This window comes from Phascolarctos cinereus, unplaced genomic scaffold (assembly GCF_003287225.1).
Source record: "Phascolarctos cinereus isolate Bilbo 61053 unplaced genomic scaffold, phaCin_HiC Scaffold_5;HRSCAF=322, whole genome shotgun sequence".
NCBI classification, from domain to species: Eukaryota; Metazoa; Chordata; class Mammalia; order Diprotodontia; family Phascolarctidae; genus Phascolarctos; species Phascolarctos cinereus.
This window is the reverse complement of record NW_027555958.1, coordinates 476,521,790-476,549,472: the sequence shown is the minus strand read 5'-3', so window position 1 is coordinate 476,549,472 and position 27,683 is coordinate 476,521,790. Positions and strand designations below refer to the sequence as shown.

The following is a 27,683-nucleotide window of genomic DNA, read 5'->3' as shown; positions in this document are numbered from 1 at the left end:
TTTTTCTAGACAGGAGTAAGCAATTTCCATTTAACAGAACTCTGAATGCTCCTGCCAACCAGACAGGGAGCAAAGGCCCTTGCCCAGGGGCTTTTGTTTTTTCCGTGTCTCTCAAGTATTTGCCCAACTATCTGAGGAGCCCAATCCTCCGATGGGGTGTGATGGTCTGACCATTTCACACACACACACACACACACACACACACACAGCCAAACAAAAACCTTCCTTCCTTAGAGGAAAACTCTCATTTACCCAAAACGACCATTTACAATTGTACTCCAGGACGTCTCCCATTCCTCATTCAGCTAACGGCTCTTCATTTGCTTTTCAAGTTAGCAATGACATTTTAAAGGAGTTACTGTTCCCATTTGTCAGACTTTGGTTAAGTGATACCCCAAAGGGTACGTGGCTGGAAAATGTTAGAAGCAGGAACTAGAAAGAAATGCTCAAAAGCATTTAGAAGCGAATGAGGAAACTGATCTCCGGAGGAGGAAAGTAGCGCACCTGAAGTCAGATGGATGCTAGGTGGCAGAGCCAGGAGGAAATACCATTGAGGAACAGGTGAAGGTGACGGCACATTGCCCCCCTCCTTGGACTCTGTGCTTTCTACTGTATAAATGGAAAGACTTTCTAAAACTGACTGAGTCATAGGACAGATCTACATATGTTTCACTTGAGACAGATTGACCCTCAGATACATCTGTGAGTTCATCAGGATGGATATTTCCTCCAACTGAGGGCAGCAAGTTACTCTAGGAATTGAAATATATCTTTGGGACCAATAGTTGATCATTGTTATATTACTTTTTTATTTTCTTTATTGGTGATTGATATTTCCTTTATAATCATGTAAAGAGCTGGTCTCCATATACCAGAACGTACTGGGGAAATGGAAGGCTCTGAGCCATGGGTATGAAAAAATGCTTCCAAATGTTCTTGGGCCCTCTGTGGAGCAGAATTCTCTGGAATGATGCAGGATTTTATATTGAGTATCTCATATTTCACATATGTCCTGTACCTATCTAGTTTGTACATTTTGTTTGCACTTTGACTTTGTGCCTTGGATACAGTTGGTATTAATAAATGCTTCTTGACTTAATATCATAGCAGAAAAAATGACTTCATCATCAACATTTTCTGAGAAGATCCCCATTCTGGAATGTTTCTTGTATAGTTAATGATTTTTCTTTAAGCTGAAACCTCTTTCTTACTTTTCGTTTTTTCTGGCTCTCACTGAAACATGACTCCCTTCCAACTTCACCGCATCCCTTGTCACTCCATTACTGGCAATATTTTCTCTCATGCCCCCTGGAATCCTTGGTTGTGGTGGGGGAGGAAGAACCCCCTTTCTCCTCCAGACCTTCCCTCTGCCACGTTCAGTCGACAACCTCTTACGAGGTTCAGACCAACCAGACCATCACCCAATCTCCATCCTGTGGCAAGTACCAATCCTTCTCTGAGGAAGTTCTCCGTTCTTCCGTAATGAGGTCAGTGACTGATTTAGTCTTTCTCTCCACCTCAACCCGTGCCTTCATATTAGAGGGCTTCCATATGTATAGTGATAGTCGCTCCAAAACTTTGACTCAAATTCTGTGACTCACTTTCCACAACTGCCTTCATTCTTCTTCAGCTGCAGACAAAGATGGTCATAGAGCCAGTGTCTGAATCTGCTTTGCTAGCCTCGTTCTGAATCAAAAACATTCTCTCTTTCCATTGTTAGCACCCTAGGCCAAAGGTCTGGTTGACCATGGTTAGTTACAGCTTAGCATACTGCCTTAAAAACACTCAAAACTTGCACTTTCCTCTCGTGTTCAGGTTCTTCCTGACTCCTCCTTTAATGGATGCTCTCCGCTTGCATTCTGTGGCTGGCTTTTTCAGATACTGACTTCCAGATTTCTCCAGTGAACAGTATGGAGGCCAAGCCACCTGTCACCAGATGGTGGCTGGAAGGGCCTTTATATCCCAGTACTTCCAAAGTTTGAAATCTCATGAGTGGGACCATTAGTCCCGGTAAGACAGAGCTCAACTCCTGTGACTTAGCAGAAGGTCTTCAAGAAATGTTGTGGTTCAAACATTCATGGCCCTGGCCAGCCTGGGCAATGAACTAGGGCTGATATTTCTCCAGCCTCGTGCTTGAGTTCATCCCAGCCTGGTAGGGCCTGAAAGAGATGCCACTGTGCTTTATGAAACCAAGGTCACCTTGAGCCATGATGAGGTATCAAGGTAGGACTTAGTGGATGGAGACTGCTTGTTTTTATCTCTCCATCCCCAGTGCCTAGCACTAGGCCGGGTGTTTAACCTGGGTAGGTAGTTAATCAACAGTTGTGGAAGGAAGGAAGGAAGGAAGGAAGGAAGGAAGGAAGGAAGGAAGGAAGGAAGGAAGGAAGGAAGGAAGGAAGGAAGGAAGGAAGGAAGGAAGGAGGGAAGGAGGGAAGGAGGGAAGGAGGGAAGGAGGGAAGGAGGGAAGGAGGGAAGGAGGGAAGGAGGGAAGGAAGGAAGGAAGGAAGGAAGGAAGGAAGGAAGGAAGGAAGGAAGGAAGAAGGAAGGAAGGAAGGAATCAAGGAAATTTTATCTGAATGTTAGAATCTAGGGCCAGGGAGATGGGACACCATAGTATTGTGAGCCTGGAGGGGGCAATCCAGGGACAATCCCGTAATATGGCTTAGGGGTTTAGATGGAGGACCACAAGGTGAGAGGAAGGAATGGGAGCTGAAAGGGACATTAGAAATTATTCAACCCAACCCTTGCATCTGTCAGTCAGGAAAAATGAATCCTAGGGAGTTGATGTAGTTCCCAATTTGTGGGCTGTGGGTCCCTGGAGGCGTGTGTCGAGCTTTGGGAAAGGTTTACTGGAACACGCAGGTGCACTAAGCATTACCATCCCCCCTTATTTAGCAAACATTTTCTTTGATCTGAGTAAATGAGACATCTCACACACGTAGGCCACTTTTTTTCCCAAAAGTACAGTTGGGATGAATAAAATCCAAATTCTTTTTAAAATGTTACTGAATTCATAGCAGCTTTTTTGTCATTTTTTCCCCTATGATCAATGGACATTAATTGTACAACTACCGTAACATAGGGATCCATGAAATGCTTGGACTTTGAAAAGAAGGCCTCAGACTTAAAATGGTTGGGAAGCAGCAGACCAACCCAAGGTAACATTGCTAAGTAGTGGCAGAGCGGCACTCTTCTTGTGGCTGTTGCCATCACCATTATCATCTTCCTCCTCGTGATTATCAGTTATTGTTATTATCATCAGATCCTTGCCGACTACACTTGTCTCTTGGAAGGCTGCCTTAATTGGCTTTTAGCTCCTTTAAAAAGGGGGGTACTGACTTTACTTTTATTAATGAAACTGCGCATCTCCAACCTCAGGCTTCGCACCATTCTGCCAACCGTTGTAGCAGCTGTGCAATCGTGACCAGCACAAGGAACGAGTCTTTTGAAGGGTTTAAAATAATTGTGTGATATTCACCAGCACAGAGTCAGAGCCAAAAGAGGAAGCACAGATAGACATGAGCCTCCCTCTTCCCACTGCCACCTTCAGCTCTTAGTACCAAAGGAGGGTGAACCATATTAAAGTTGGATGTGGTGTGGAAGGGATTCTCTTTCAGATAAGAGTTGGAATAAATGACTCTGAGATAATACTTTCATTCCTTGTGGTCACAATCTTCCTGGACCTCAGTTTACCCATCTGTAAAATGAGGGAATTGGACTAGATGGTCTATTTATCACCACCACTACCATTCTCCCTTTTGTCCTCCTCTTCTTCCTCCTTCTCTTCCTTCTCCTCCTTACCCTCCTCTTACTCCTCCATGACCTCCTCTTCCACTTCACCCACCCCACCTCCTTTCCTCTTCTCTCCACCCCTTCCTCCCCCTCTTCTTTTTACCTCCCCCTCCTCTTCCTCCACCTCCTCTTCTTGCCCCTCTACCAACAACTCCCCCCTCTTCCTTTCATCACCATCACCATCACCACCACCACCACCACCACTACCAGACAAGCAGGATGGACAAGCCTGTGGGTGGAGAGCAGACCTTGGAGCCAGGAGCCATGTTTATTTTGTCTAATTTTTATCACTACTTAGATATGTATACCGAGAGACAACATGGCATTGTGAATATGGAACTGGCTACAAAGACTAAGATCTACCTCTGATGTGGCCTGGCTGTGTGACCCTGAACAAGTCACTTAATTTCCCGGTAGCCTAGGCAACCCTCAAAGACTGTAAGTTTCAGGAAAGGGGTGATCTACATTGGTAAAGGGAGTGTCCTCCTCTGGGAGTCCCCTCTACCAGGAAACCACAGATCCAGACTTCAACTCATTGTTATTATTATTATCATAGAACAGATTGAAACGGATCTTACCTAGCTCAATCCTTTCATTTAACAGACAAAGAAACTGAGGCCCAGAAAGGGGAAGTCAGCTCACATAGTGGCAGTATTTCAGGGTCAGAAGTGACCTCAGAGACTCTCTAGTGTAACCTATACTTGGACAGGAATCTTCCCCATAACATATCTCGCAACTGGTCATCCAGCCAGGGACTGGGAACTCACTACCTCCCAAGGTGAGCTATTTCATTTCAGAATAGTTTTTACTGTCAGATTCTTTTCCCTTATGGAGAGCCATAGCTAGGACAGGTCACCTAGCCAGTAACTGTAAGACAGGAGTCTATGATTTTCCTGATCTGGGGTCCATGATTCTGTCACTGGCTGCCTCATCTCCTCAGTGGCCTGTGATACCCTTGACAAGCGGCATCCATCAGATGGTCATTAATAGGACAGTCATTTGCCTCTGGACCCCCGAAGTTCCTTGTCTGGCTCTGTGGTAGCTACAAACTGCCACTTTCCAAAGGCAGGTTAGACAGTCTGCCAGGCAATTAGAACCAGAATGATCACTGACTATGTTTGCTGGCCGCTTTTCCTCTGGGAGGGAGAAGGGAGGCTGATCACATCAAACGTGTGTGTATGCTGTGAAGGGGCCAGGAGGGAGAGGGAGGGAGGAATCCATCAGGGGATTCAGGCTGCTAACCTGGGCTGTGCCTCTGGGTCAGAGGCTTCGCCAATCCGATCTCATCCCTCCTGCATCTGAATCATTACAGGGATGCTTTCCCCCTCCCCGCCTATCTCTGAAACCTGGCAACTGTTGCCAGGCAAGCCGGAGGCCCTGGCAATGCAAACAAGGAGTCGGAGCTTCAGGGGATCCCAGCTCGGGCACAGCCAGGGCTGGCAGCCCGAGGGGGGGGACCTCAAAGGCTTTCTTACTGTACAGATGAGGAAACTGAGGCTCACCGGGTAAAGTGACTGATGCTGGCAAGGAGCTCGGGCCGTAGAGGCCAATGCCCCTCATTTTACACATGAAGACACTAAGGCTCAGGGATGTCACACGACCCATGAAAGTACTTGGCTAGCCATAGCTCAGTTAGAAGGGATCAGAAGCCAAGTGGGCAGAAGGAGCCCCGAGGGCCGAGCCTTGCTTTGTCCTGCTCGCATGGTCACAGCAGGGTCTTTCTCCTCACAGACATACCCACGGCTACGGAGTGACTTCTCCCAGAACAGGAGCTGGCCCTGGTTGGCAGCCCGAGGAGCCCGAGGATGCCCCCTCTGCCTCTTCACTGGGGGCATGATAACCTCGGGAGCCTTTCATTAGTGGGCAGTAGAGCTGTTCCCTCCCTCACCAGGACGCTGCATTTCCCTTCCTGGAAAGCTGCCCCCATTTTCTGGGAAGCATCTTTCCAAGGCCCTTTTTGGAGGCAGGATTTTGCTAATAAGCATCACAAAGGACTGGAAAGGTGGGGACACCCTCAGCCCTCCGCCTTTGGATTGTGAGGGGCGCTTCTGAGGATGCTAACAAGCCTGGATGAAGCCTGGGGAAGGAGGCGCGATTAGACTATCAATGGAAGATCCAGGAGAGATGTTTCTCATTCCCTCTCAAGTCCCTGGGCTCCAACCCAAATGTGTCACTCTCTCATTCTTTTCATGCAAAGCTTTTATTCCCAACACAAATTCGAGCCCTCGGTTTTTAATAAAGCGCCAGTGCTCCGTACACAGCGCCATCGTCCCCTCCTTGCTTTTTAAATATTTGATATTTTCTCTCCCTCCTCCAAAGATGGGGTGGGGTGGGGAGAGGCTTGCTGCATATGTGCAGAGTCAAGCAAAACAAATGTCTGCTTTGCCAGTGTCCACAAAACCTGTGTCACTTTTACTGATGCTCCACGTTCCATCATTATTACCCTTTTCAAAGCTGAAGAGGTCTCTTAAATAAATAAATAAATAAATACATCCTCCTCTTGTATGTTTAATGCCGAGGGGCTGTTGCCGACCAAGTGGAGCCTTTCCAGGGCATGGCTCCGAAGGAGAGAGCTAACATCTTTTCTTCCTCTATTGCTTTAACCTGCCAACCCCCCGAATTCCACAGGAAACAGTTAAGCCTCGGCGCTTGCGGCAGCAATCAGAAGGAGCCCGGGGGAAGCAGCAGCGGCGGCGGCGGAGGCGGCGGGCGCGGGACTGACTGTGCTGTCCTCTTCTGGCCGCTGGGTGGCGCGAGAGAGCAAGGCATCCCCGCAGCTCTCCAGGTGCGGGTGTAGCGAGGCTGGAGAGAGGAGGCGGGGACAGGACCGCACTCGGGCTGAGAACTCCCGCAGCCCGTGCGCTCCCCTGCTCCCCGTAAGGGCCTGAAACACCAGGGGCTGGAACCCTGGAGCTGGGGTCTCCCGGCCCTTGCTTTCTAACCACACAAGCCCCAAGGCTGCTGGATGTAACCAGTGGCAACGATGAAGGGAGGGAGGATTCTGTTATCCTTCGTGGGAATCGCCTGCACCCCTTAGCCTCTTCCCTTCGTCCTTCCCTCCCCGCTGCCCTTCCTGCTTCTTGGGGGTGCGGTGAGAAAAGCTAGTGTCAGCTTCGTTCTTTCTGCCCAGCCCAAGCCCGCTCTCCCTAACGTCTGCGGGCATTCCTTCGGACACTGGGGTAGAAAAATGATAGCAGATAAGGAACATGGGACAGTGTGTGTCCATCAGTCTGGTAGAGTGGGCAGAGGACTGAGGTGGGATCAGAGGACTTTCGATTGAATCCCATTTCTTCTCTAGAGTATCTGAGTAACCTTGGGTAAGTCACTCCCTGCAGATTTCTCATCTGCAAAAGGAGAGGACTGGGTGGCTTACCTAGATGCCATGGCCCTCTCAGCTCTAAAGCTGGTTCTTGCTCGGCCTCTAATTGATTATGGCCTCTGTCTCCCTCCTGCAAATTTAAACAGATCGCGACTTTCTCCACAGCTGAAAGTGATGTTTCCTACTAGCTCAGAGTGCTCCTAGCTCCTTCCCTGAACCATTCCTTTGTACTTATACAGTCTCTTGTACCATAGCTATGTGCTTTCACATCAATTAATCCATAAATATGGCTTTAGGAAAACCTGTTGTTTGCCAGGCCCCTGTACTATGTGCTGGAGAGAAAAAGATGAAAAGGAAATTGTCCTTGGCTTTGGGAAGCTTTTATTTATAGAGAAGTTCCTGGGGAACCCTCCCCTCCCCCAGCTCCAAGCTTCTTTTGGCCCCACATTTAATGGACACCTGAGTCCCTGCGAGGGCAGCAGACTGGGAGGCTGGGAAGGGGGGCTCCATGTCACAGTCTTCTAAGGTCTTTTAGACCAGAGGCAAGGCTTGACTGCTGCTTTCAGAAGCATTGAATGGCAACTTAATAAGCAAAATGAAATGGCAATACTGTTGGGAAAACTAGGAGAATCTTCCTCAAAACTCGAAATTCACATTTTAAAGTCTTTTCAAAATGAGGAACAAACAAAATCTTCTTTTCCCCTCCTTTTTAACAGACTTTTTGTAACAGTAACAGATGGCTTTCTTTATCTCCCAGACCCCAGGAATGGGGCCATTTTAGAGAAGAAGAATGTGGGTGGGAGGGGAAAGGGGAGGGAGGAGGAGGAGGAAGGGAAGAAAGCCAGGAGTCTTCCAAAAGCTACCAAAGGTGTTTTGTCCTCAAGCACAGACTTGGCAGTGTGGCCAGAGAGAGTGATCAGCACAAGAAGTGAACTGGAGGGAAGAGGCTGGCTTCAGAACCTGCTCAGATCCTCAACTGCATGTGTGAACTTTGGCTGGTCCCTTCATCTCTGCTTTCTCATCTGCAAAATGGGGACATTGGATCTGGCTTTCTAAGGTCTAGTCCAGCTCTGCATTCTTTTCATTAAGTTCAGAGCCCAGGAACTCTTCCATAATGGAAGAAGAAGGCAGAGACTAAATTAACAAAGAAACATGATGCACTGGTGCCTGCTCTTGATCTCACTGAGTATGACGTCATGGAGGGACAGCAATCTTCTGAATGACTAGTGGGCCTTTGTTCCTCCTTCCTGAGTTGTCACTCTTCTTCAGAAAGACCCATGAGTTGGTCTCTTCCTAGGGAATGGTCATTGAAGGGCCCAGACCTGGAAGGTCTGGATACGGTGTCATAAGACTTGGGATTGGATCTCAGCTTGGTCTTACAATGCTTGTGACTGCAGGCAGCTCCTTTACTCTCCAGGCTTCAGGTCCTGTGTTTTTAACACGAAGGGGTACATAATAACCAAACAAGCAAGCATTTTATTAAGCTTCTCATGTGCCAGGCAGTAGCTAGGTGCTGGAGATACAAGACAGAAGGGAAGCCATCCTTCTTCTGCGGGGCTTACCTCCTGCCTGGAGACACAACATGGACATATGCGGGTATGCAGAAAATAAACAGAAAGCAATTTGAGAGAGAAGGTGCCAGCATCTGGGAGGAGGGGCATCAGGGACCGCTTTATGTTGGAGGTTGTTGGAGCTGAATCCCTATATTAGAAAAAGAGGTGAAGACATCATGCATTCCCAGTATGGGGTGCCATCAGCACAAAGTAACGGAAGGGGGAATGGACTATTACATATGGGGTCAGTCATGGTCAGTCAGTCACTGAGAATGTAAGGGCATCCTGTATGCCAGGTACTAGGCTAAGCACGGAGGATGTCAGGAAAGGAAAAGGCCGGTCTCTGCTCTAGAGGTGCTCCCAACCATATACATACAGAAACATCAATCAGCCAGTAAGCATTATTAAGTGCCTATACATGCCAGGTTCTGTACTAAGCTGAGGCTGGTTGAGGCTAAGAACTCAAAGAACTTTTGTGTCATCACACGATATAAAGGCCCAAGGGGTGACTGGAGCCCAGATCTGCTTGGGGTTCAGGTCCAGCACTACTATGTAATGTCTCCAGTGAGGATAGACTAAGTGATCTCTAAGAATGATGCCTGTTTCCTGGGCCAGACGTGGTCTGGGGAGCTGAATGCTTTGGGGTATCCATTCCTTTCCATCCCATTCCTATAGACCGGTGGTCCTCAAAGTGTGCTCGAGGGACCCTAGAGGCTCCCAAAACTCTCCCGGGGGTCGGGGAGGTTAAAACTTGTATCATAATACTAAGATATTTCAGTTTCTAATACAGAAAATATCCATAGAGCCACATAAACAACAACTCTTTTTTGGGTGGTGTCCTCAGTGCTTTTGAGTATAAAGTATGTATTGCATGAGTATAAAGGGCTCCTGAGACCAAACTGTTTGAGACCAGACACTTCGGCTAAGCCTGCTGGACAAGGAGCATCTTAGAACCTGACACAATGAGAAGGCACAGCTCAGGTTTCATGAGTATCTGCTTCCTTTTTGAACAGTGTCCTCTCTAATCATGAGAGGCAGTGAGATACACTAACACATATAGAATGTCCAATATGTGCCAGGCACTTTATAAATATGACCTCTCTGATGATCACGGCAACCCTGTGAGGCAGGTACTACTATTAACCACAATATTACAGCTAAGGACACTGAGGCAGTGATTTGCCCAAAGTCAGACAACTAGGTCAGATTTGCACCTGGCTCCAGGCCCTGGGCTCTATCTCTGCACCATCAGCTGCTGCCTTGATTCACCAGGATAGAGGAGAGACCTCCAAGCCAGGCTGATGTGGGGCCAAAGTCCTTCCTCTGACACACTCTGGCCAGGAGACCCTGGTCAAGTCCTCCAAACCCAGGAGACTCTCTAGGACTCTAAGGCAAATCGGTGAAGCCGGTTTCCTCACCCAACAACTCCCTCTCCTAGTACAATCAAGGTTCAGTCTCTTTCCTTATTCTCCTCTAATCAATGGCTTTCCAAACAGCCCTCTTACCATTCCCGAGTGCTGGGTGCACTTGATTCACCTCTTTCTCCTCTCCTTTCTCCCTTCCCCCTTCCTCCTCACTGGGCTATACCAGCTCCATTCATGTCTATGCTTGGGGGGGGGTATGTACATGGCATGCTATGGTCCCACTTCCTGTTCAACAATCTGTCCCCTCCAATGAGAAGAGCCCTTCAGCTTGACTGACTCCAGCTTCAGAAGCTTAGATATTCCACAGTTCCCTGCATGATCTCAAAGCAAGCTTTCTGATATTCCTTCAGTCAGGTGGCCGGCCCCTCGGGAGAAGCCCAAGTCTTACCACAGCCACCATGGCCCAGAACCCATTTGTTTCTTTCAAAACTGAGCTCAAGAGCCACCTTCTACCTGAAGCTCTCCTGGGTTCTCCCCCTAATGTTTGGTAGCACTCTATCCCCCATCAAAAATCGTGAGTGTTTTTTTTCTAAATATACATTTTTTGTAGATATCTTTTGTTTTTATGTCACTTAGATTTACCCCTGTATCCCTCCTCCTCCTCTTCTTCCTTCCAGGTACTCATTCCTTATAACAAAGAATTACTGTATTTGTTTTGCATATATTTTAATAAATCTGTATATGTGCAGGTTGTTTTTGTGATAGAACATAAGATTCTTAAAGTCAGGGACTGTGTATGCTCAGCATGGCAAAACTTGAGTTTAAGCCCAGCCTCTGGCCTCTACTGGTTGTGTGACCCTGGGCAATTTCCTTAACCTCTTAGGGCCTTGGGCGATTCTGTAGTAACAGAGGTGCTTGCCAGAGGGAATTTCCTCCCCCTCCCCCAACTCCCTCTGGGGTTCTCTATGCTAAGGAATCCCCATCACTACAGCATGCCACTGTCCCAGTACCCTGTGTATATACTAGCTGCCTGGCAAATAGTTATTGGTTGATTGATTGGTGTCCTGGGGCTTACTCCCTCCCCTAACCACTCAAGCGCAGGTGGCCCACCCCTCCCCATCATTTGTTTCAGGTATAAAAATTTGCTAATTAAATCTCAGCTGGGGAACAGTATAGGCGTCGTTAAAAAAAAAGAGTAAGACAAAAACAAACAAACAAACAAAAAAGAGTTCTCTCTAGGTCTTTGCAATCCAGGTGCCAAGACAGAATAGACAAACAGACACTGGGGCACACATCATCATGCCCTCAGGTACTCAGTGTACAGACTGTATCCATAATCCTGTAGGGGACAGAATGAAGGTGGTTGCTGTCCAGCTGCTAGTCTGGAAGACTGGGATGGACTGTTTTGTCAAAAAGCTCCCCCGCCCTCCTCTTCCTCCAACCCTTCCATCCGTTTTTCTGCCTCTGAGGAGAAAACAAGAGGAAATTATTTTCTTCTCATGCCTGAGGGATTAAGAGTAGATAAAAAGAATTTCCTCCTAGCCAACAGCTGAAGTTGGAGTTGTCTAAAAGTGCAATGGGCCTCCAGGGTAAGGAGAGAGTTTCTCATTATTCATAGCATCAGGAGATCAAAGCCGTGGGCTGGAAGAGACAGTCCTTCAATCAGGATTTCTGAAGTGTTAACTGTGTGCAAGGCACTATTCTTGGCACACAGATGAGAGAGAGAGAGAGAGAGAGAGAGAGAGAGAGAGAGAGAGAGAGAGAGAGAGCCCTCCAGATCATTTTACAGATGTGCAAATGCAGGCAGAGTTATATATATATATATTTTGTGAGACAGTTGGGGCTAAGTTACTTGCCCAGAGTCACTCAGCTAGTGAGTGTTATGTGTCTGAGACCAGATTTGAACTCAGGTCCTCCTGACTCTAGGGCCAGTGCTCTATCCATTGCACCACCTAAGTTGCCCCAGAAGATGAGTCTTCTTGACTCCAGGCTAGGTGCTATATTTGCTGTGACATCTAGCTACCTGCAATATATACCCAGAGAAGTAAATGTGAATACATGAAAAATAACACAGAGTAGCTTGTTTAAGGGAAGGAAGCTAACAGTCAAGTCCACAGTTTTTAACCTGGGGTCCATGCATTTGTGTTTTTAAAACTATCTTGATAACTGTATTTCAATACAACTGGTTTCCTTTGTCATGGTATGTATTTTATTTGATACGTTTAAAAGTATTCTTCTGAGAAGGGAACCCTGGGCTTCACAAGAATGCCAAGTGAGTCAGGGGTGATCAGGAAAGGCCTAAAGGAGGAGGCAGCCCCTAAAATAAGCCTCAAAGGGTGATGGAATACTAAGGGACAACAATGAGTAGAGAGAGTGTGCCAGGAATGGGAAAACACTTGTTCCAAACTATGGAATGCTCTGTTGGGGGGCACACTAAGCAAGCTAAACGATCGGAATTATGAAGGAGACATGAGCTGGGAAAGCAAGATGAGAACCCCATGAGGGGGGGCTCTAAATGTCCAACAGAGAGCTTTCTATTTCCTCTGAGCAGCAATAGGAAGCCATGGCAGATTTTTGAGCAAGGCAGGGGAGTGGTTAGGAACAACAGTTTGGTAGCTTGTGCAGGATGCATTGGAGAGGAGAGAGAATGGGTGCAGAGAAACAGACTAGGAGGCCCTTGCAAAAGTCTTGTGAGAGTGAGAATTAGCATAGGGAACATGATTGGAGACAAAGACCCATATGAGAAACATGGTGTAGGTAGCATCCACAAGACAGCCCCTGACCTGGAGGTCTCCTTGAAGAGGAAAGACAATCATTGGATAAAGCTAGCCGGGTAATGCAAGCATGCATTATTTCCTTTACTGGAAGCCTTTGAAGAGAGCTTACACTCTTTAATGGGAAGGGAGGAGGGGGATTTAGTAGGACAGATTCAATTCATTTCCAAAAACATTTCAATAGAAGACATGAGGAAGTGTGAGAGGGAACAAGTGAAAGAATCAGTCATTATCCATTTATTAAGTGCATAATATGGATCAGCACTGTGCTAGGCCTTGGGAGTACAAAGAGAAAATAGAAACAGCCCTTGCCCTTGAGAAGGCTACATTCCACGAGAAGAGATAATCCGTCGATATGCAGATAGTGACTTGGATGACATATATAAGGCAGACACAAGATAACCTGGGGATGATTGGGGTGGAGAGGACCAACAGAAGGTGTTACTTGAAGGGACCCAGCATCCCCTTCAGCAGGAGGATGGGAGAAGGACGTGCATTCAGGAATGAGGGATGATTGTCCACAATTGTGGCAAAGATACAGAGCTAGGAGATGGGAAATGGAGCTTTGTGCCTGAAGAATTGCACTGTCAGGATTTCAGAGCTTTTCCCTCTCCATCTTCTTTTGGGGTAGGCCCTTTCACTCTCCAGAGGAAGCTGAGAGGCTCAGCGAGGATGGTGATTTACATAGGGTCACACTGATAAGCAATGCCAGAGCTGGAATTGGAAGCCCTATCTTCTGACCCCAAGAACACTATTTTCTCTACTCTCCCCCGCAGAATTGGGCATAGACCACTTCATTTGGTTAATTCACCTTCTACTTCATTCTAATTTATTTTGTGATAAAGGAGATCTCAGAAGCGAGTGAATAGTTCTCGAATTGAATTGAAAATTCTATTCAGACTAATACTATAACATATGGATTTGTGGTAACCTCTAAAAACTCTGAACTAGTTTCTCTTCTCCCAAGAAGCTATATTTAAATATCTTCCTCCACCATATGAATGGTATTTTGCTGAGACCTACTTGGGAGACAGGAGCTATTTTCTGTTGGAGCCTAAATCCATCATGAAGAAGGGTAAGAAAGTATAAGTCTCTGCATGCCAGAGGCAAAGGCTGCTCTGCTTTGGGGGCAATAGAACCTCTTTGTTCACCTGCTCATTTTCTTGTGGGAAAGAAGTGAGAGAGGATCCTTCTGCTGCAGAAGCCTGAAGTCTAGTTGTGGAGCTCCCATGTAGAGACATGTGAACAATTAGACACTAGCGCCTCAACGGGTGCGAGATCCTTTCCTTGCATGCACAAGTCCCAAGGGAATCCTGCAATAGCTGTGAGAATTGTAGGCAGTCGAAGGGAACTACTTGTTAAATCCTTAACACTGGCGGGTGTTAAACTCTGTCCAGACTGTTAGGAGGGTGGGAGAATGCAAAGTATTCATTAATTTCCAAAGTAGTTGTCATTTTCCTAGTAAACATGGAGCGCTAAGCAGGGACTCAGTGGCTCCCTCTATAGGCTCTTTTTGTTTATTTTCCTCACCACCTTTCCCCTCCCCTCCTTTCCCTTCCTCCCCACCCATCTAAGATCCCCAACTTTGCTTTATTGCAAGTCATTAAGTATCATAGGATAAGAGATTCAGAGCTGGAACAGATACCAGAACTCATGTCATTGTGGACCCTCATTTTACAGTTGGGGCCCCATGTCTTGCCCAAGGTCATACAGGTCAGAGGCAGCGAATCAAGATGCAGACCAGGGTCCTTCAACTCCAGCTTCATCACTCTTTGTATTACACCGTCTGACATCACCAACTAAGAAATGGTAGTGTTTATTCTCTATTTTTTTTTGGAGGGGGAGGTAACAGTCCTACCTTTTCAGTTTTTTTTCTTTTCTTCCTATTATTTTCTTTCTTTTTATTTAATGAGGAAATTAGCAAAGTAGCACAAGAAACGGAATCTTAAGTATTAGGATTCTGTCCCTAACTCCTAAATATGAATCAATGAAAAAATGATTAAATGTCCTGTTTGTACAAGGCACTATGGTAGGCACAGGGGTACAAATGAAAAAGTGAGATTTTCCAGCTCCAAAAAATCTTATGTTAGCTCACTGGATTTGAAATGAGGAAAGACTGCATTCAAAACCTGCCTCAGATAATTACTAGCTGTTCTGACCTTGGGCAAGTCACCTTCCCAGCCTCAGTTTCCTCAATCTGTAAATTGCAGACAATAATAGTACCTAATCCTCAAGGTGGCCATGAGGATGAAATGAGATAATGTTTGTAAAACCTTAAAGTGCTGTGTGAATATTCTTCTTCTTAAGTTACTTTTCTGAAACTCATATTCTTCATCTGTAAAATGGGGAGAATAAATAACATTTACACAATCTATCTCACAGGTTTGTGGTTTGGAAAGTGCTTTGTTAAATCTTAAAGTCCTCTAGAAAATGAATCATAACGACAAGATTTTCTTTCCACTGGAGCAGATGTGGTCTCCGATGTCCCCTTTCAAGTTTGCCCTCTTCTTGATAGCTTTTGAAGTGAAACAGGGCATTAAAGATCCTCATGTCTACTCCTCTCGTTTTGCAGATGAAGGTGAAATGGCCTCCCCAAAATCACAGGGGTCTTAAGCAAATGCTCGGAAATTCAAGTTCAAATCCTCTGACTCCAAGTCAAGGCTCATTCCGTACCTACCACAACTGCCCCTATGCTTTGGGTTCTACATCTATGTGCTAGATCTATATATAATGCTGAAGATATCAAGCATCTGGAGAGATATTAAAATATAGAGAGTTGCAGACAAATAGAAAAATACAGATAATTGTATTTCAATGTAATTGGTTCCCTTTGTAATCTTCTAGATTTCATTTTATACATTTTCAGCATAACTCTAAGAAGACAGCCTGTATTTCGTACCCCAAGGGCATTGGCTATGGGAATGGAGTAGCCAGACAGAGGAGGCAAAACCAACCTTGTTGGTTTTCAGTGACAGGATTCTGTCTGGTCTTTCCAGGTTTGGAAGTGATAGTTGTGCTGGGTTCCCCCTGGTCTGACCACATCTGGAGTACTGGGTTTGGGGCACACCCTCTTCAGAAGGGCTCTGATAAACTTCAAAGCACCCAGAGGAAGGTAATCAGGAGGGTGAAAAGACTTGAGACTAAGCCCTACGAGGAGCCTTTGAAGGGGATGGGGATATTTAGTCTCGGGGAGGTTAGACCTCGTGGAAACAAGAGAATACCTTCGAATATGTGAAAGGTTGTCATATGAAAAGGTTACTTTGTGTTAGCCCTAGAGACCAATGGGTGGAAGATGCAGAGAGGCAGATTTTGATTTCATGCATGAAAAAACTTTAGAGCTGTCTCCAAATGGAATGGGCTGCCTACTGGGTGTGGCCTCCCCAGAGGTCTTCAAGTGGCCCTGGATGTGTGTTGTAGATGCGGGTGGAAGGGGAAGTCCAGGAGCTCTTCTTGTGTGTGTGTGTGTGTGTGTGTGTGTGTGTGTGTGTGTGTGATGGACTCCTTGGGCAGTCTGGTGAAGCCTACGGACCTGGTGAACCTCGTCTTAGAGTAATGCTTTTAAATGCATAAAATAAAATACCCAGGATGAAAAGGAAACCAAAGCTATTGAAAATAAAGATGTGTTTCTCCAAATATAAGTTCATGGACTCCCTAAAATCCATAGGCAGCTCATAGGCTGTGGCCAGCCAGCCAATCAGTTAACCCCAGCTTAAGGTCCCCTGGTCTAGATACCCTCTGAGGTTCCTTCCAATTCTAAGAATCAGTGCTTCTGTGAAACAAACGCAGGGATCAGAAACTCAGTGTTGCAAAAACGCCAGTTTGGTTTTAATCCCTAAGCCAGAGAAGTAAGAAACCTCCACGCCTTTACAGCTGTGTTAATTAATGATCCCACCACCTCCCTCTTCCATCATCCTTCCATAAATATATGGCAGAAGACTGCTCTGCTCTGACCTGTTCCTCCCCACAACAGCAGGTGCCTATAACCCCACATATCTCCCTTTCTTCCGCACCTCCCAGCTGGCCCTCTGCCCACTTGGCAATGATCAGCCCATCCTATTTGCAGCTCTCCCCCAGCCCACCCCCAAAGCTCCCAATGCCTGACTCTCTGGCTTGCTTCACCCTGCACAATAGTTACGTTCCTGACAAAGTGTGTGTTAATTGTTTTTTTTTTAATTTTTAATTCAGTCCTTTCTCCTAAAAACATAGAAACGAGTTTGAGATCCGCCAGCAGGCAAACTTGCTATTTAAAGGAACCTTTTGGCAGAACCTTTTGTAGATGTGAATAATTACTCCCTGGTGTATCTGTTTTGAAAATTCTGATTTCCATAGGTCTGGTTTTCTTTTCCTAGATGGCTAAACAGTGTTCTATTCCCAGAACTCTACTCAACACAAACAAGAGCAGTGGGGCCTTCCTTCCCCACCCCGCCCCAACATTGAAATTCACAGTTTGGGGAAAAAAATGAAGAAAAATGCAACTGAGTTCCATAAAATAACTAACATCTTAACCTTTGCATAGAAAAGTGACATGTGAATGCACCATTCCCAGGCTTGGGCTGCAGGGCCCCAAGCCCCAGAGCTGGGTGGCTTATGTTGGTAGGGTCTGTGGGGTCTGTCTCCTCTCCATTGTTCATAGGACACTGTTAGGCTAAACGCCACACTTTTGGATCTCTTTAACCATGTCCCTTTTAACACTCTACATCAGGCAGCCCACTTAATGCTCACAGTTTATTTCCTTCCACTTAGTCCATGGTCCACTCCACCTCCCTGGGCTTTCTTGGGGATATTCCTTTCTGCCCCACCTCCTCCCTCTGTCCCCAGCCCTCCACTGAGATTGTGGGATCCCCTCCATTTATACTGTAGATACTGCATCTATCTCTTATGCATGGAGTTCTTTGTATATTGTCTCCCATAGACTGGGAACTCCTTTAGGGCAGAAACTGTGTTTTTGCCTTGCTTGGTATCCCCAGCCCTTAGCAGAGTGCCTGACTCACGTCAAGTGCTTAATAAATGGCTTTGGCCTGACTGGACTTCGAGTAGATTGCATTTTGGCACTTTTTGGAAAGGGTTTTACAGATAGCATTTGGTTCAATTCTCAACATAACCCTGGGTGGTAGGGACTATTATTAGTCCCAAATTAGAGATAAGGTAAGTGAGGCTGAGAGGTTGGGACAGTCCTACCTACCTGTAGGTGACCTACCCTGGTCTCATGGTTATCACATGACTGAGGCAAAATTCCAAACTCAAGTCTGCTTCAAGGCTGATTCCTGTGCCTTCTGTCTTTATACACCTTTTGGGAGGATGAGACAGGACAATGTCTATGAAAGACTTTACACACTTTACACATGCACTACTCAGATGGATGCCTGGAAGCATTTTCATCTCAAGTCTAAAAGACAACTCATTGTCTTGACCCTCACATTCAATTCTGCTCAGATTTGTCCTTCTGTGTCTAAGGCACTGCCTTCCTTTTCATCACTCAACTTCACAAGCTCATGATGTACCCTATTTGAGCTCTTTGAGGGTAGGCATTAGTCCACTTTTGGTACAGAGTCTTGCACATATCAGGGAATTAATTATTGATTGATTGACTTGTAATCTCCTCTTTCCAGTGATGCAGATGGCATCCTCACCCCATGCATTCTTATCTTGTGTCACCTTACTCTAGTATAAATTTGCTTAAGTGGGGCCACCTAGCCTTACAGGGGCCTCTCTAAATGTCTCTGGACAATTCTAGGAGATTATAGAGCATAGGAAATGTCCAAGAGCTGTCCCACATTTTCGCCATGTGACTAGCCCATCTTGTTTTCTGTTTCTAACTTTATTTGACAACATCTTCAACCCCTCTTCTTTATTGTAATTCCTTATTTTTCACAGTTTTGACCTGCCCAGTTACTACCTGCCTCTCTGTTGCTCTTTGAGCAATTATTGATTTCAATTCTTCATAGACTGGAGGGCTCCATGGTTCTCAGACACACCATACCACCAGGAAAATCTTGGCATTAAGAGAATGGGCCTTTAAGGGAGAAACTCAGGGTCATTAAAAGAACATCACAATTTCCCAAAGGCGATATAGGAATTTATTTCCTCCCTCTCTTGTTTGTTTTTGAGTCTAACTTGTAATCCACATGCAGTTTGTGCTCAAGAGAAATTCATATATTAATGGACATAACAAACATTTTCCATCCGCTTGGTGTTTCTTAGTGGATAGTTAGGGAAAAATATTCTGAATGAATATGAGTTTCACCCAGGGCTTGATAAAGGACCATGTCATCCAGGAAAAACTAGAAAATGTTACTCTTAATTAAAAAAAAAATCTCTCTTTGAGTTGGAGTATGAACTGATTCCCTACATGACAGAGGGAACACCTTTGGGGAAGATATTTCTTCCTACTCTATGCTTTGCCTTAGAGCAATAGTCATAGATTCACTGAACAAGGTTATCTCTGTTGTATCATCGTCATCCTCAGCAGCAGCAGCAGCAGCAGCAGAATTTATATAGTGTTTTAATGTTGGCCAGCCCTTTAAATAGATGTTACCTCATTTGATCCTCAGAACAACCTGGGAGGTAGATGCTATTATGATCCCCATTTAACAGATGAGGAAACTGAGAATAAAAAGAAGTTGTTACTTGTATGAAGTCATACATCTAGTGTCAGAGGTCAGATTAGAACTCAGGTGTTCTTACTTCTTGAATCTAATACTCTTATCCACCATACCACACCTAGCTGTCATATCTTGCAAAAAATCTTACATAATTTTGACATTTTGCATGGGAGTCGCCTTGTTGGTGACTTGAAGACACATTTTTGTCTACAAAATCAAACGTTCTTTTTTTAAATTATTAAGCAAAAGACAATAAAAATCCTGAATCTTGTACAGTCTGTTCTCTACACCTTTCAGTCAACTTTGTGAATGCTGTTCTACAGCGAAATATCGTTGATAAAAGTCAGCCATTCCATCCTCACATGCCTGATATAAATGTTAAGTATACAATACCTGACATATAAATTGCATGCCTAACCCTCCCCCCAATCAAGTGTAGGAAGGGTGGTTCAGTGGATAGAGGGTTGGTGGACATAGGAACCTCCAGTCCTTGTCTCTGACACCTAATTGATGTGTGACCCTGAGCAAGTCACTTTAGCTCAAAGGCTCCAGGAAACTCTCTAAGACTATAAGCTACAGGTGAGAGGTCAATCTTTGTCCATGAAATCTTTAGGGGATCCTCCCCCTTCCCATCGAAAAAAAGAGCTTCAGCTTGATGACTTTGCTTAATTCGATGTCTTCTCTGCCCAGCTGTGGCTACTCTGGCCTCTTTCTGGCTGATTCTTCTCATGGCCACTCAACAGCTTGACCTTCCCAAAGAGCAAAGGGTAAAGCTGAGTACTCAGGCAGGCTAGAGCTGGCTTTTGAACCCTCAAAAAGGGCATATGAAGCCATGTGGTTGGGAAGGAAAGAACAAAGGATGTGGATTGAGAAGACCCAGATTCACATGCTTTGGGAGCTGGGGGCAATGAAAAGAGAACTGGGTCTGGAGTCAGGATGACCTGAGTTCAAATACCACCTCAGACACTTCCCAGTTGTGTGACCCTGGGTAAGTCACTTAGCCTCTGTCCCTACATCCTCATCTGTAAAATGGTGATCCTAATAGCACCTACTTCACAGGACTGTTGTGAGGATCACATAAATCAAACTTCTAAATGCTCAGTGAACTTTGAAGTGTTATGCGAACACCAGTTGTTACCAATGTTCCTGCTCCTGCTGCTGCTGCTACTACTACAATCACTTTCTAGACTTTCTACTTCTTCTATGGCTCTCAAGCACCTCACATTGGAAATGAGCATGTCAGATAAATCGATCATCAAGGTCCCCTCCCACTCTGAACCTGTGATCCTATCATCCTAAGCCTCCTCTGCTCTTGGAGTCTCCGTTCCGCTGTTGTTTGGAGGCTGAAGAAGTCAACCTCAAAGTCCTCAAAGACCTAGAATGTCCCTAAACCACCTCCAGGCAAAAACTGGGAGCATGCCACTCCTCAGCTTTGGAGGCAGAAACAGACACCCTGCACCAATGGGAGATGTAGGAAGAAGAAGGGAACATTACCTCAACTATGGAATTAACTGGGAGCACGTTCTCCCTCCACATCCTCTCTCAAGACCAACGGTTTGCAACCTGCTTTCATTCTTAAGAATTCTAAACCATTTCCCACAGACTTGTTATATGTAGATGGTAGGAGATTCAAGTATTAGCTACGGACAAGAACCCTTTGAGAAAGGTCGACCTCTGCGTGGAAGCTCTTTAAATGGAAAGAAAGGAGAAAGTAGTTAAGGCTTGATTGTTAATTAAGCTGGGTTTATTCTTTTCATTTCCCTCAAGTAGGTCAGTTTGAGATAGAAATGTTGCATTTGAATATTTGAATGTGAAGCTTTTTGTTGAAATTAACTTTTAAAAAACCATGAATATGGATCTATGAAGACTAGATCATCCGAAATTGACCTAAAGACACAGCAATCGACCATGAAAATCTCTTTCTTTGGGGGCTTTCTGAGGCCAATGGGGGCTTACTTTCAACAGACTGTTTCTGTTTTGGACATGACACCTCTCACCCTCTGTTCTTCTCCTCCCCCTTTCTTCCTCTTTCTCTTCCTTATAATAAAATATGTTTTCTATTACAAAGCATTGTTTTTTTTCTTCTTGCCCTGAAAAGAAAAACAAAACCTTATCACAAGTATACCTAGTCACACATTACCAATTCCAATGCTGGCCATATCCAGAAATGTAGCCTGACTCTGAATCTTGAGTCCATCATTCCTCTGGCAGGATGTGAGCTATGTTCATCATTATCGGTCCTCTGACTGGTAATGTGTCTGGCCATCAAACTGCTGAGAGTTCTTTGAAAATTGTTCCTTTTTTTCTGGTGTTGTTGTTAGAGTATAAATTATCCTTCAGGTTCTGTCCACTTTATTCTGCATCAGTTTACACAAGTCTTTACAGGTTTCTTGGGAACCATTCCCTTCATGACTTCTCATGGCTCAATGATATTCCATTACATTGATCTACTATGAATTTGTTCATCTGTTTTCCAGTTAATGGGCACTCCCTTAATTTCCTGCTTCATGCTACTACCAAAAGGCCTGCTATCAATAGCTTTGTACTTAGGGGCCCTTTTCCTCTCTTTTGATCTTGTTGGGGTATAGTTTTATTGCTGGGTCTAAGGGCATGAATGGTTCAGTAACCTGACATGCTCTCTTTTAGAAATACCTTTTTCTATGCTTGTACAGCTAGGGCAAGGAAATCCTTGCTCAATTACTATTTCTGATCTTCATCTCTCTTCTTGCAATGCACTGAAGATGATTGCACTCCAGGCCCAGTGACTCAGGACCTAGAGACGTCTTCCCACTTCTGGGGACTAGACCTGATCAGATCTGACCCTTCCATCCACCAAGATCTGCAGATAGCCTTTTGCCCTGGATTTCTCTTTCCTTTCCTCTGTTCACCTCTTACTGTACTGTTTTAGGCTTTAGACTTTCCACTGTCATAAAGGCTCCTTGTTTCACACATTCCCATGTGATTCTTCTGTGAACCTCCTCCTAATTCCCTCAACTGCTATTGCTGATGGGGTGAGTACACCTTCTCAGAAGCCACCTCTTCCAAGATGTGCAATCAATAATGACTATTTCCCCAGTCCTCCTAGTTACACACTTGCCCTCTTAGACACACTTATGTGGCCTGTTTTGCACAATGGTTACCTGCTTCACAACGGGGACTATCTTACCCAACCTCTGTATCTTTTCTAAAATGCTTTGTATGCAATAGGTAACCAATAAAAGTTTGACATGCAGAATCAAGTGATCCATGTTTGGCCTCGAAGAACCTTCTGTTTTTGTGCGTAAGGTTGGTTAACAAGGAATGACAAAAACAAACAAACCAACCAAGTGTCCACAGCATGTCTGGCTTTTAGGCAGTCAGCCACAATTCCTGTATTTAGGATACTGCATGCATCATAGGCTTAATGTGTCACTTACATATCTTCTTCCGTAAATATTTCTGCAAACCCAGGAAGAGCCTCACACCTACTGCTGTAAAGTCCTTAGCACTTTATATAGAATTCTGCCAGCCCCTGAAAACAGTTTTCCCACTGGCTTTCAGAAGATAGAAATATCTTGCTGCTAATTGGTTATTGATGGGCATGTAGGTTCAAGGCAGGGAAGGGGAACCTTCTCTTCTGATCCAATCCCATCCAATCCATCAAAGAGAAGCCTCATAGAGTAACAGACCAACAATCCACCTCAAAGTCAGAATGACCTGGGTTCAAATCTAGCCTCTCACATAATCTTGCTGCGTGACCCTAAACCATTAGCCTCTCAATGCAACCGAGATCAGAAGGCGTCAACCGACATCATTAGAAGAAATTTCCTCCTGACAATTTCAGTGAAATCGGAGGTCCAATACCTACCGATTCATGAAGAATTTTCAAACTACCTTCTGTGTATGTAGCATTGGCCTAGCGATGGAGATATGAAGATGAAAGAACAAAAGGTTTCTGCCCTCAAGGAACTTACTTTCTATTGGGGAATACAACATGTGAACAGGTTAATAAATCCAAGATAATTTGAGGAAGAAGAGCATAAGTGACCAGAGTGGGAACTGGGGCTTTGCCCCAAGGGGTTGGAATACAGAAGCATTCATCATACTTAGTTCTTCAACAGCATGGAACAAAGTAAACAGCACTTGGGAGAAGAATAATTAGTTATTATTGTGTAACAAGGAGGATTATGACAAGACGGCCTTCTAATCAGAGTATCTCTTTTTTTCTGCTGCTTATATACATATATATGTATATATGAATTTACTCCTACACGCATACACAAGCACACTTTGATTATCCCATGTGTCTGTGAGGACCACTCACCTCTGGGACCAATACTTGCAGGAACTGGCATTCAGGGCATATTCTAGCTCAAAACGGCTCCGGAGGGCAGCCACGTGACTCCTGCTGGGCCCTCCCCAGCTCACCAGGCAATCAGAGGATGAAGAAGGAGACAGAGACCCACTGCTGTTACTGGATGTGGGAGACATCAGCTGCATAAAGAAAGGGTATTTTCAATCTTTGAACAAAGAAGACAGGCTTAAAGACACAGGGTGAGCAAAGGTGGTCTCTGTTTAATTCTCTAGACTAGGATTTCTTTCAGCTTAATTTCTGTTCATCTAAATTCTCTTCTGTGTTTTCTTTAATCTTCTGTCACCTAGAGAAGACTGATTCCATTCATTTTTTAGACCTGGGCTTTTTCTGAGTTGACCTCCTAAAATGTAATGTTCAGAAATCAAGCTTACAAAATGGATGAATGAGGGGATCCTTCCATAGGAGCTGCCTTAGTATCTGAAAAACCAGAACTCTAATTCTAGACAAGGTGCGTAATCTGTGGAAAGTCATTTCAATGGTCTCAGCTTCAGTTTCCCCATCTGTAAAGTGAGGATAATGTTCCTCTTTCTCCACTAACCTCACAGTGCTGTTGTGAAAACTAAATCACACAGTGAATGCAAAATACTTAAGAGCACGAAAGGTCTACATAAATTTTGTTTGATCATTGTAAACACTTTCACTTTATTGAAAAAAAAATTGATGTAAAACTCCATTAAAAAAGGAAGTTTTCCTAGTGCATTTCTAAAGGGTGTTTGATTTAGAAAACCTGGATTATCTCTTAGTTTTACAAAAACTCGATTCTCTTAATCCCTTGAATATCCCTTCTCCACAAGGTATTATCCTTCTGTCTACAAGTTGTATCTTCTCCAGACTCCAGATGGAATGTAAGCTCCCTGAGGGCAATGATCCCCCCCCACACACCCCAGTTTGTCTTTGTATCCTCTAGGTCTAGCTCAGTTCAACAGAGCTAGGAGGTGTACGAAGTGGGCAGAGTAGCTGGATTTGGAGTCAGAAAGACCTGGGTTTGAATCCTGCTTCAGACACTTACTAGCTGGGTGATTCTGGGCAGATTATTTAGCCTTGATTTGCCTCAGTTTCCTCATCTGTTAAATGGGAATAAGAATACCAGCATTTACTCCATAGGATTGTTGTGAGGACCAAGTAAGAGTGTAAAGCTCATTGTCAACCTTCATGTATTATGTAAATGGGCATTATAATTATCGTATGGTACATGGCTAATCAATCCTCTTGGATTGATTGCATTGGCACTTTAACACAATTCAATTCAAAAGACAACTTTATTAAACGGAGACCCGCTGCTAGGCTTGGGGATATAACTATCTCCAAGGACTCATCCATTGTGTAAAGTATGGAGCACCCATGTATCTTTTGAGCAGAGGCTGGATGAAAACTCATCAGGTCTTCTAGTGCAGATGCCTTTGGACTGGGATTTCATCTATGGGTTGAGCTGGATGGCTCCTGAGGGTCTTTTCAATACCCCAGTTCCAAAGTTCTGTGCCAAGATTGGAGCCTACCCAGGGAAAGATTATAGGACCTACAAAAACAAGTATGAGAATAGGAAAAGCTGCTGGTGCAGAAGACAAGGATGGAGGGAAGAGGAAAAAAGAGGAGCAGTGTGGAAAACAAAGACATGTTTCTCTAGTACCCACTGTGTCTTTCTAGTTATAACATGCACAGCTGTGGCTAGCACGAGCCCCCCTGCCCAACTGGGCAGTGCAAGTGTTTTTGCACATTTGCACATTTGAATTTCATATGATGTGTAGAAGAGGTATCAGTTGGATAGACACCTTCCCAAGCAATAGAAACAAACAAACAGCCTGCCAGACTCAGCCGAGATCCCTCCTGCTGCTTGGGCTTCCTGATTTAAACACTGGCCCTTCACAAGTTGACACCATTTCCCCCATTCGGCTTCCTTCAGGTCAGACATAAGCCAAGTCATCCATTGGTCTCAATCATGGAACAAGCTCTGCTCTTTGGGAGCCCTGGGGAAGTCTCAGCAGGGACTGCTTCAGAGTCATTTCTATTATCCACAGAATCTGAGGTTCAGAAGGGGCCATTTACTGGTCCAAACTGGACCTGAGCAAGATTGTCTTTTACAGCACACCAGTCAAGTGGACATGCGGCTTCTGCTGGAAGACCTCCAATGAGGGAGGGATCCTCAGTCCACTCTGGACAGCTGGGAAGGTTTTCCCGACCCTAGCCTAAAGTGTCCTGTGTAACCTGAGCCTAAATGCTATCCTCTGGGGCCCAACTGGAGGAGAGGAGGAAGTCTCTTTCCCTTCTATATTATAGCCTCAATATACTTGAAGACATAATATCTAACCTATTACTAGTTTCTTCTACTGATCCTTGCATAGCACAAACACAGACCTAAAGTCTTGTGTATTGGATAGGCCTCAGGGCTTGTAGTCAGATAGACCTAGGTTCAAATCCTGATTTAAACATGTTCTAGCTGCATCACACTGGGCAAATCCCTTAGCCTTTCCCCCCCCCCTTTTTCTTGCCTTGATTTCTTCATCCATAAAATTAAAGTGTTTGACTTCTGAGGACCCTTTGCTCCCTAAATCTAGGGTCCTATGACTCCTGCATTTTCAAAATCATCTTCGAGTTCAAGTGTCTCCATGAGTTTATCACAAAGCTGAAAAAGACTCCATTCCCCCACTCCCACCTCCACTGCACAAGATGGAGACAGCATGAGCTCTATTCAGAGCAGAGAATGCTGCTTCGATTGGGTCCTTCCCCGTCCCACCCCTCCTCAGCTGCCCGTGCCTAAGTTTGTTGGCATTTTTTATTTGTGTGTTTCTTCTTCCCCTTCTCTATGTGAGTAAATAAGATGGAGCCAGGGTAGATGACCTTCATTTCCTTCTTCTCATCTCTACAACAGGAAACTAAAGAGGAAGGAGGGGGCATTATTAGCATTTGGCAAGAGAGTTTGTATGGATCAGTGTTTGTGCTGGTCTCTGCCCCTTTTACAATCCAGTCTTTTGGCCTGGTCTGCACTAGTAAACTCAACTAGAAAACTGAAGTAATTATCCAGAAAATTCAGGCTTAGCAGCTCCCCGCTATGAAGGAGGGGGAAAAAAATCTGTTGGCCTAATGACAGGGTTTATCCCTTTATGTGATATCTGTGCACTGGGGGAAAGTGTGCAAATCACATTTTTGTAAATCAGACCATATTTCCCCAATGACTCCAGTCGTCATTTGGAATGGCTTCATTTTCACTTCCAATTGGATCTTCAATTGTCAGCGCTCTTGTGATCAAGCCTTACACTTCTCACAAGACTGATCTGAAAGCAAATATATGTATATGTGCATATATGGAAAGATGATACATGTGTGTATATATGTATATATTTAAAATAGGGATGGCACCCCTTCTATTTATCCTTTTTGTAAATTCACATTTCTACCTGTCAGCTTTACTAGAACATGTCATGCCTGGATTTGCTGGGTTGGTTTTGTCTGGAGAGCTCAGATTCCCTGGGTTCTCTGTTTGTTATCTAATTGATTGCACCAGGCTGGAGCCATCAGCACGTGCCTTTTGGGTCAGATTCCTTGGAGGGCACTGTATGAATTTTCAGTAAGAACAACAAAGCCTGAGACTCAGGCCAAGCTTTCTCTTCCCAAGTACCACCTCCCTGCCAGGCTCAGGGACACACCCGAATGTGTACACCATTGTTTGCTGCTAATTTCAGGGGCCCTGACACACTCACCTCAATGTTACAAAGGCATTCTTCCAGTTTTGTCACAACTTCAGAAAATTCTGGTCTTCCCTGTAAATAGAGAAAGAAGCACTTGTTTTTTTCTCTCTGGCAAGAAAGAGTAAAAGGGTGGCAACTGTTTATGGGTTTTAAAATGTGGTATTTGCATTTGCAAAGAGTAAGAGATTAACAAGAAAGTATATGTTTTATTAAAAATACTCTTGTATTGAAGTGTTAATTGA

General features: G+C 44.8%; 1 protein-coding gene across 2 annotated transcripts in view; it reads right to left on the bottom strand.

Moving 5' to 3' along the window:
- The window catches only part of TNNI3K (TNNI3 interacting kinase), a 340,568-nt gene that overhangs the window by 28,122 nt on the left and 284,763 nt on the right, over positions 1–27,683 (bottom strand). The window contains exons 22-24 of one of the 2 annotated variants that reach the window (XM_078156718.1): positions 27,454–27,513; positions 23,708–23,877; positions 7,476–8,538 (exon numbers count right to left, since the gene is read on the bottom strand). In XM_078156718.1, the coding sequence (XP_078012844.1) occupies positions 8,532–8,538; positions 23,708–23,877; positions 27,454–27,513 (237 nt within the window). In that variant the 3' untranslated portion in view covers positions 7,476–8,531. Of the gene's footprint in view, positions 1–7,475; positions 8,539–23,707; positions 23,878–27,453; positions 27,514–27,683 lie in introns of those variants that run through there. The other variant, XM_020968575.2, reaches the window with a different exon arrangement.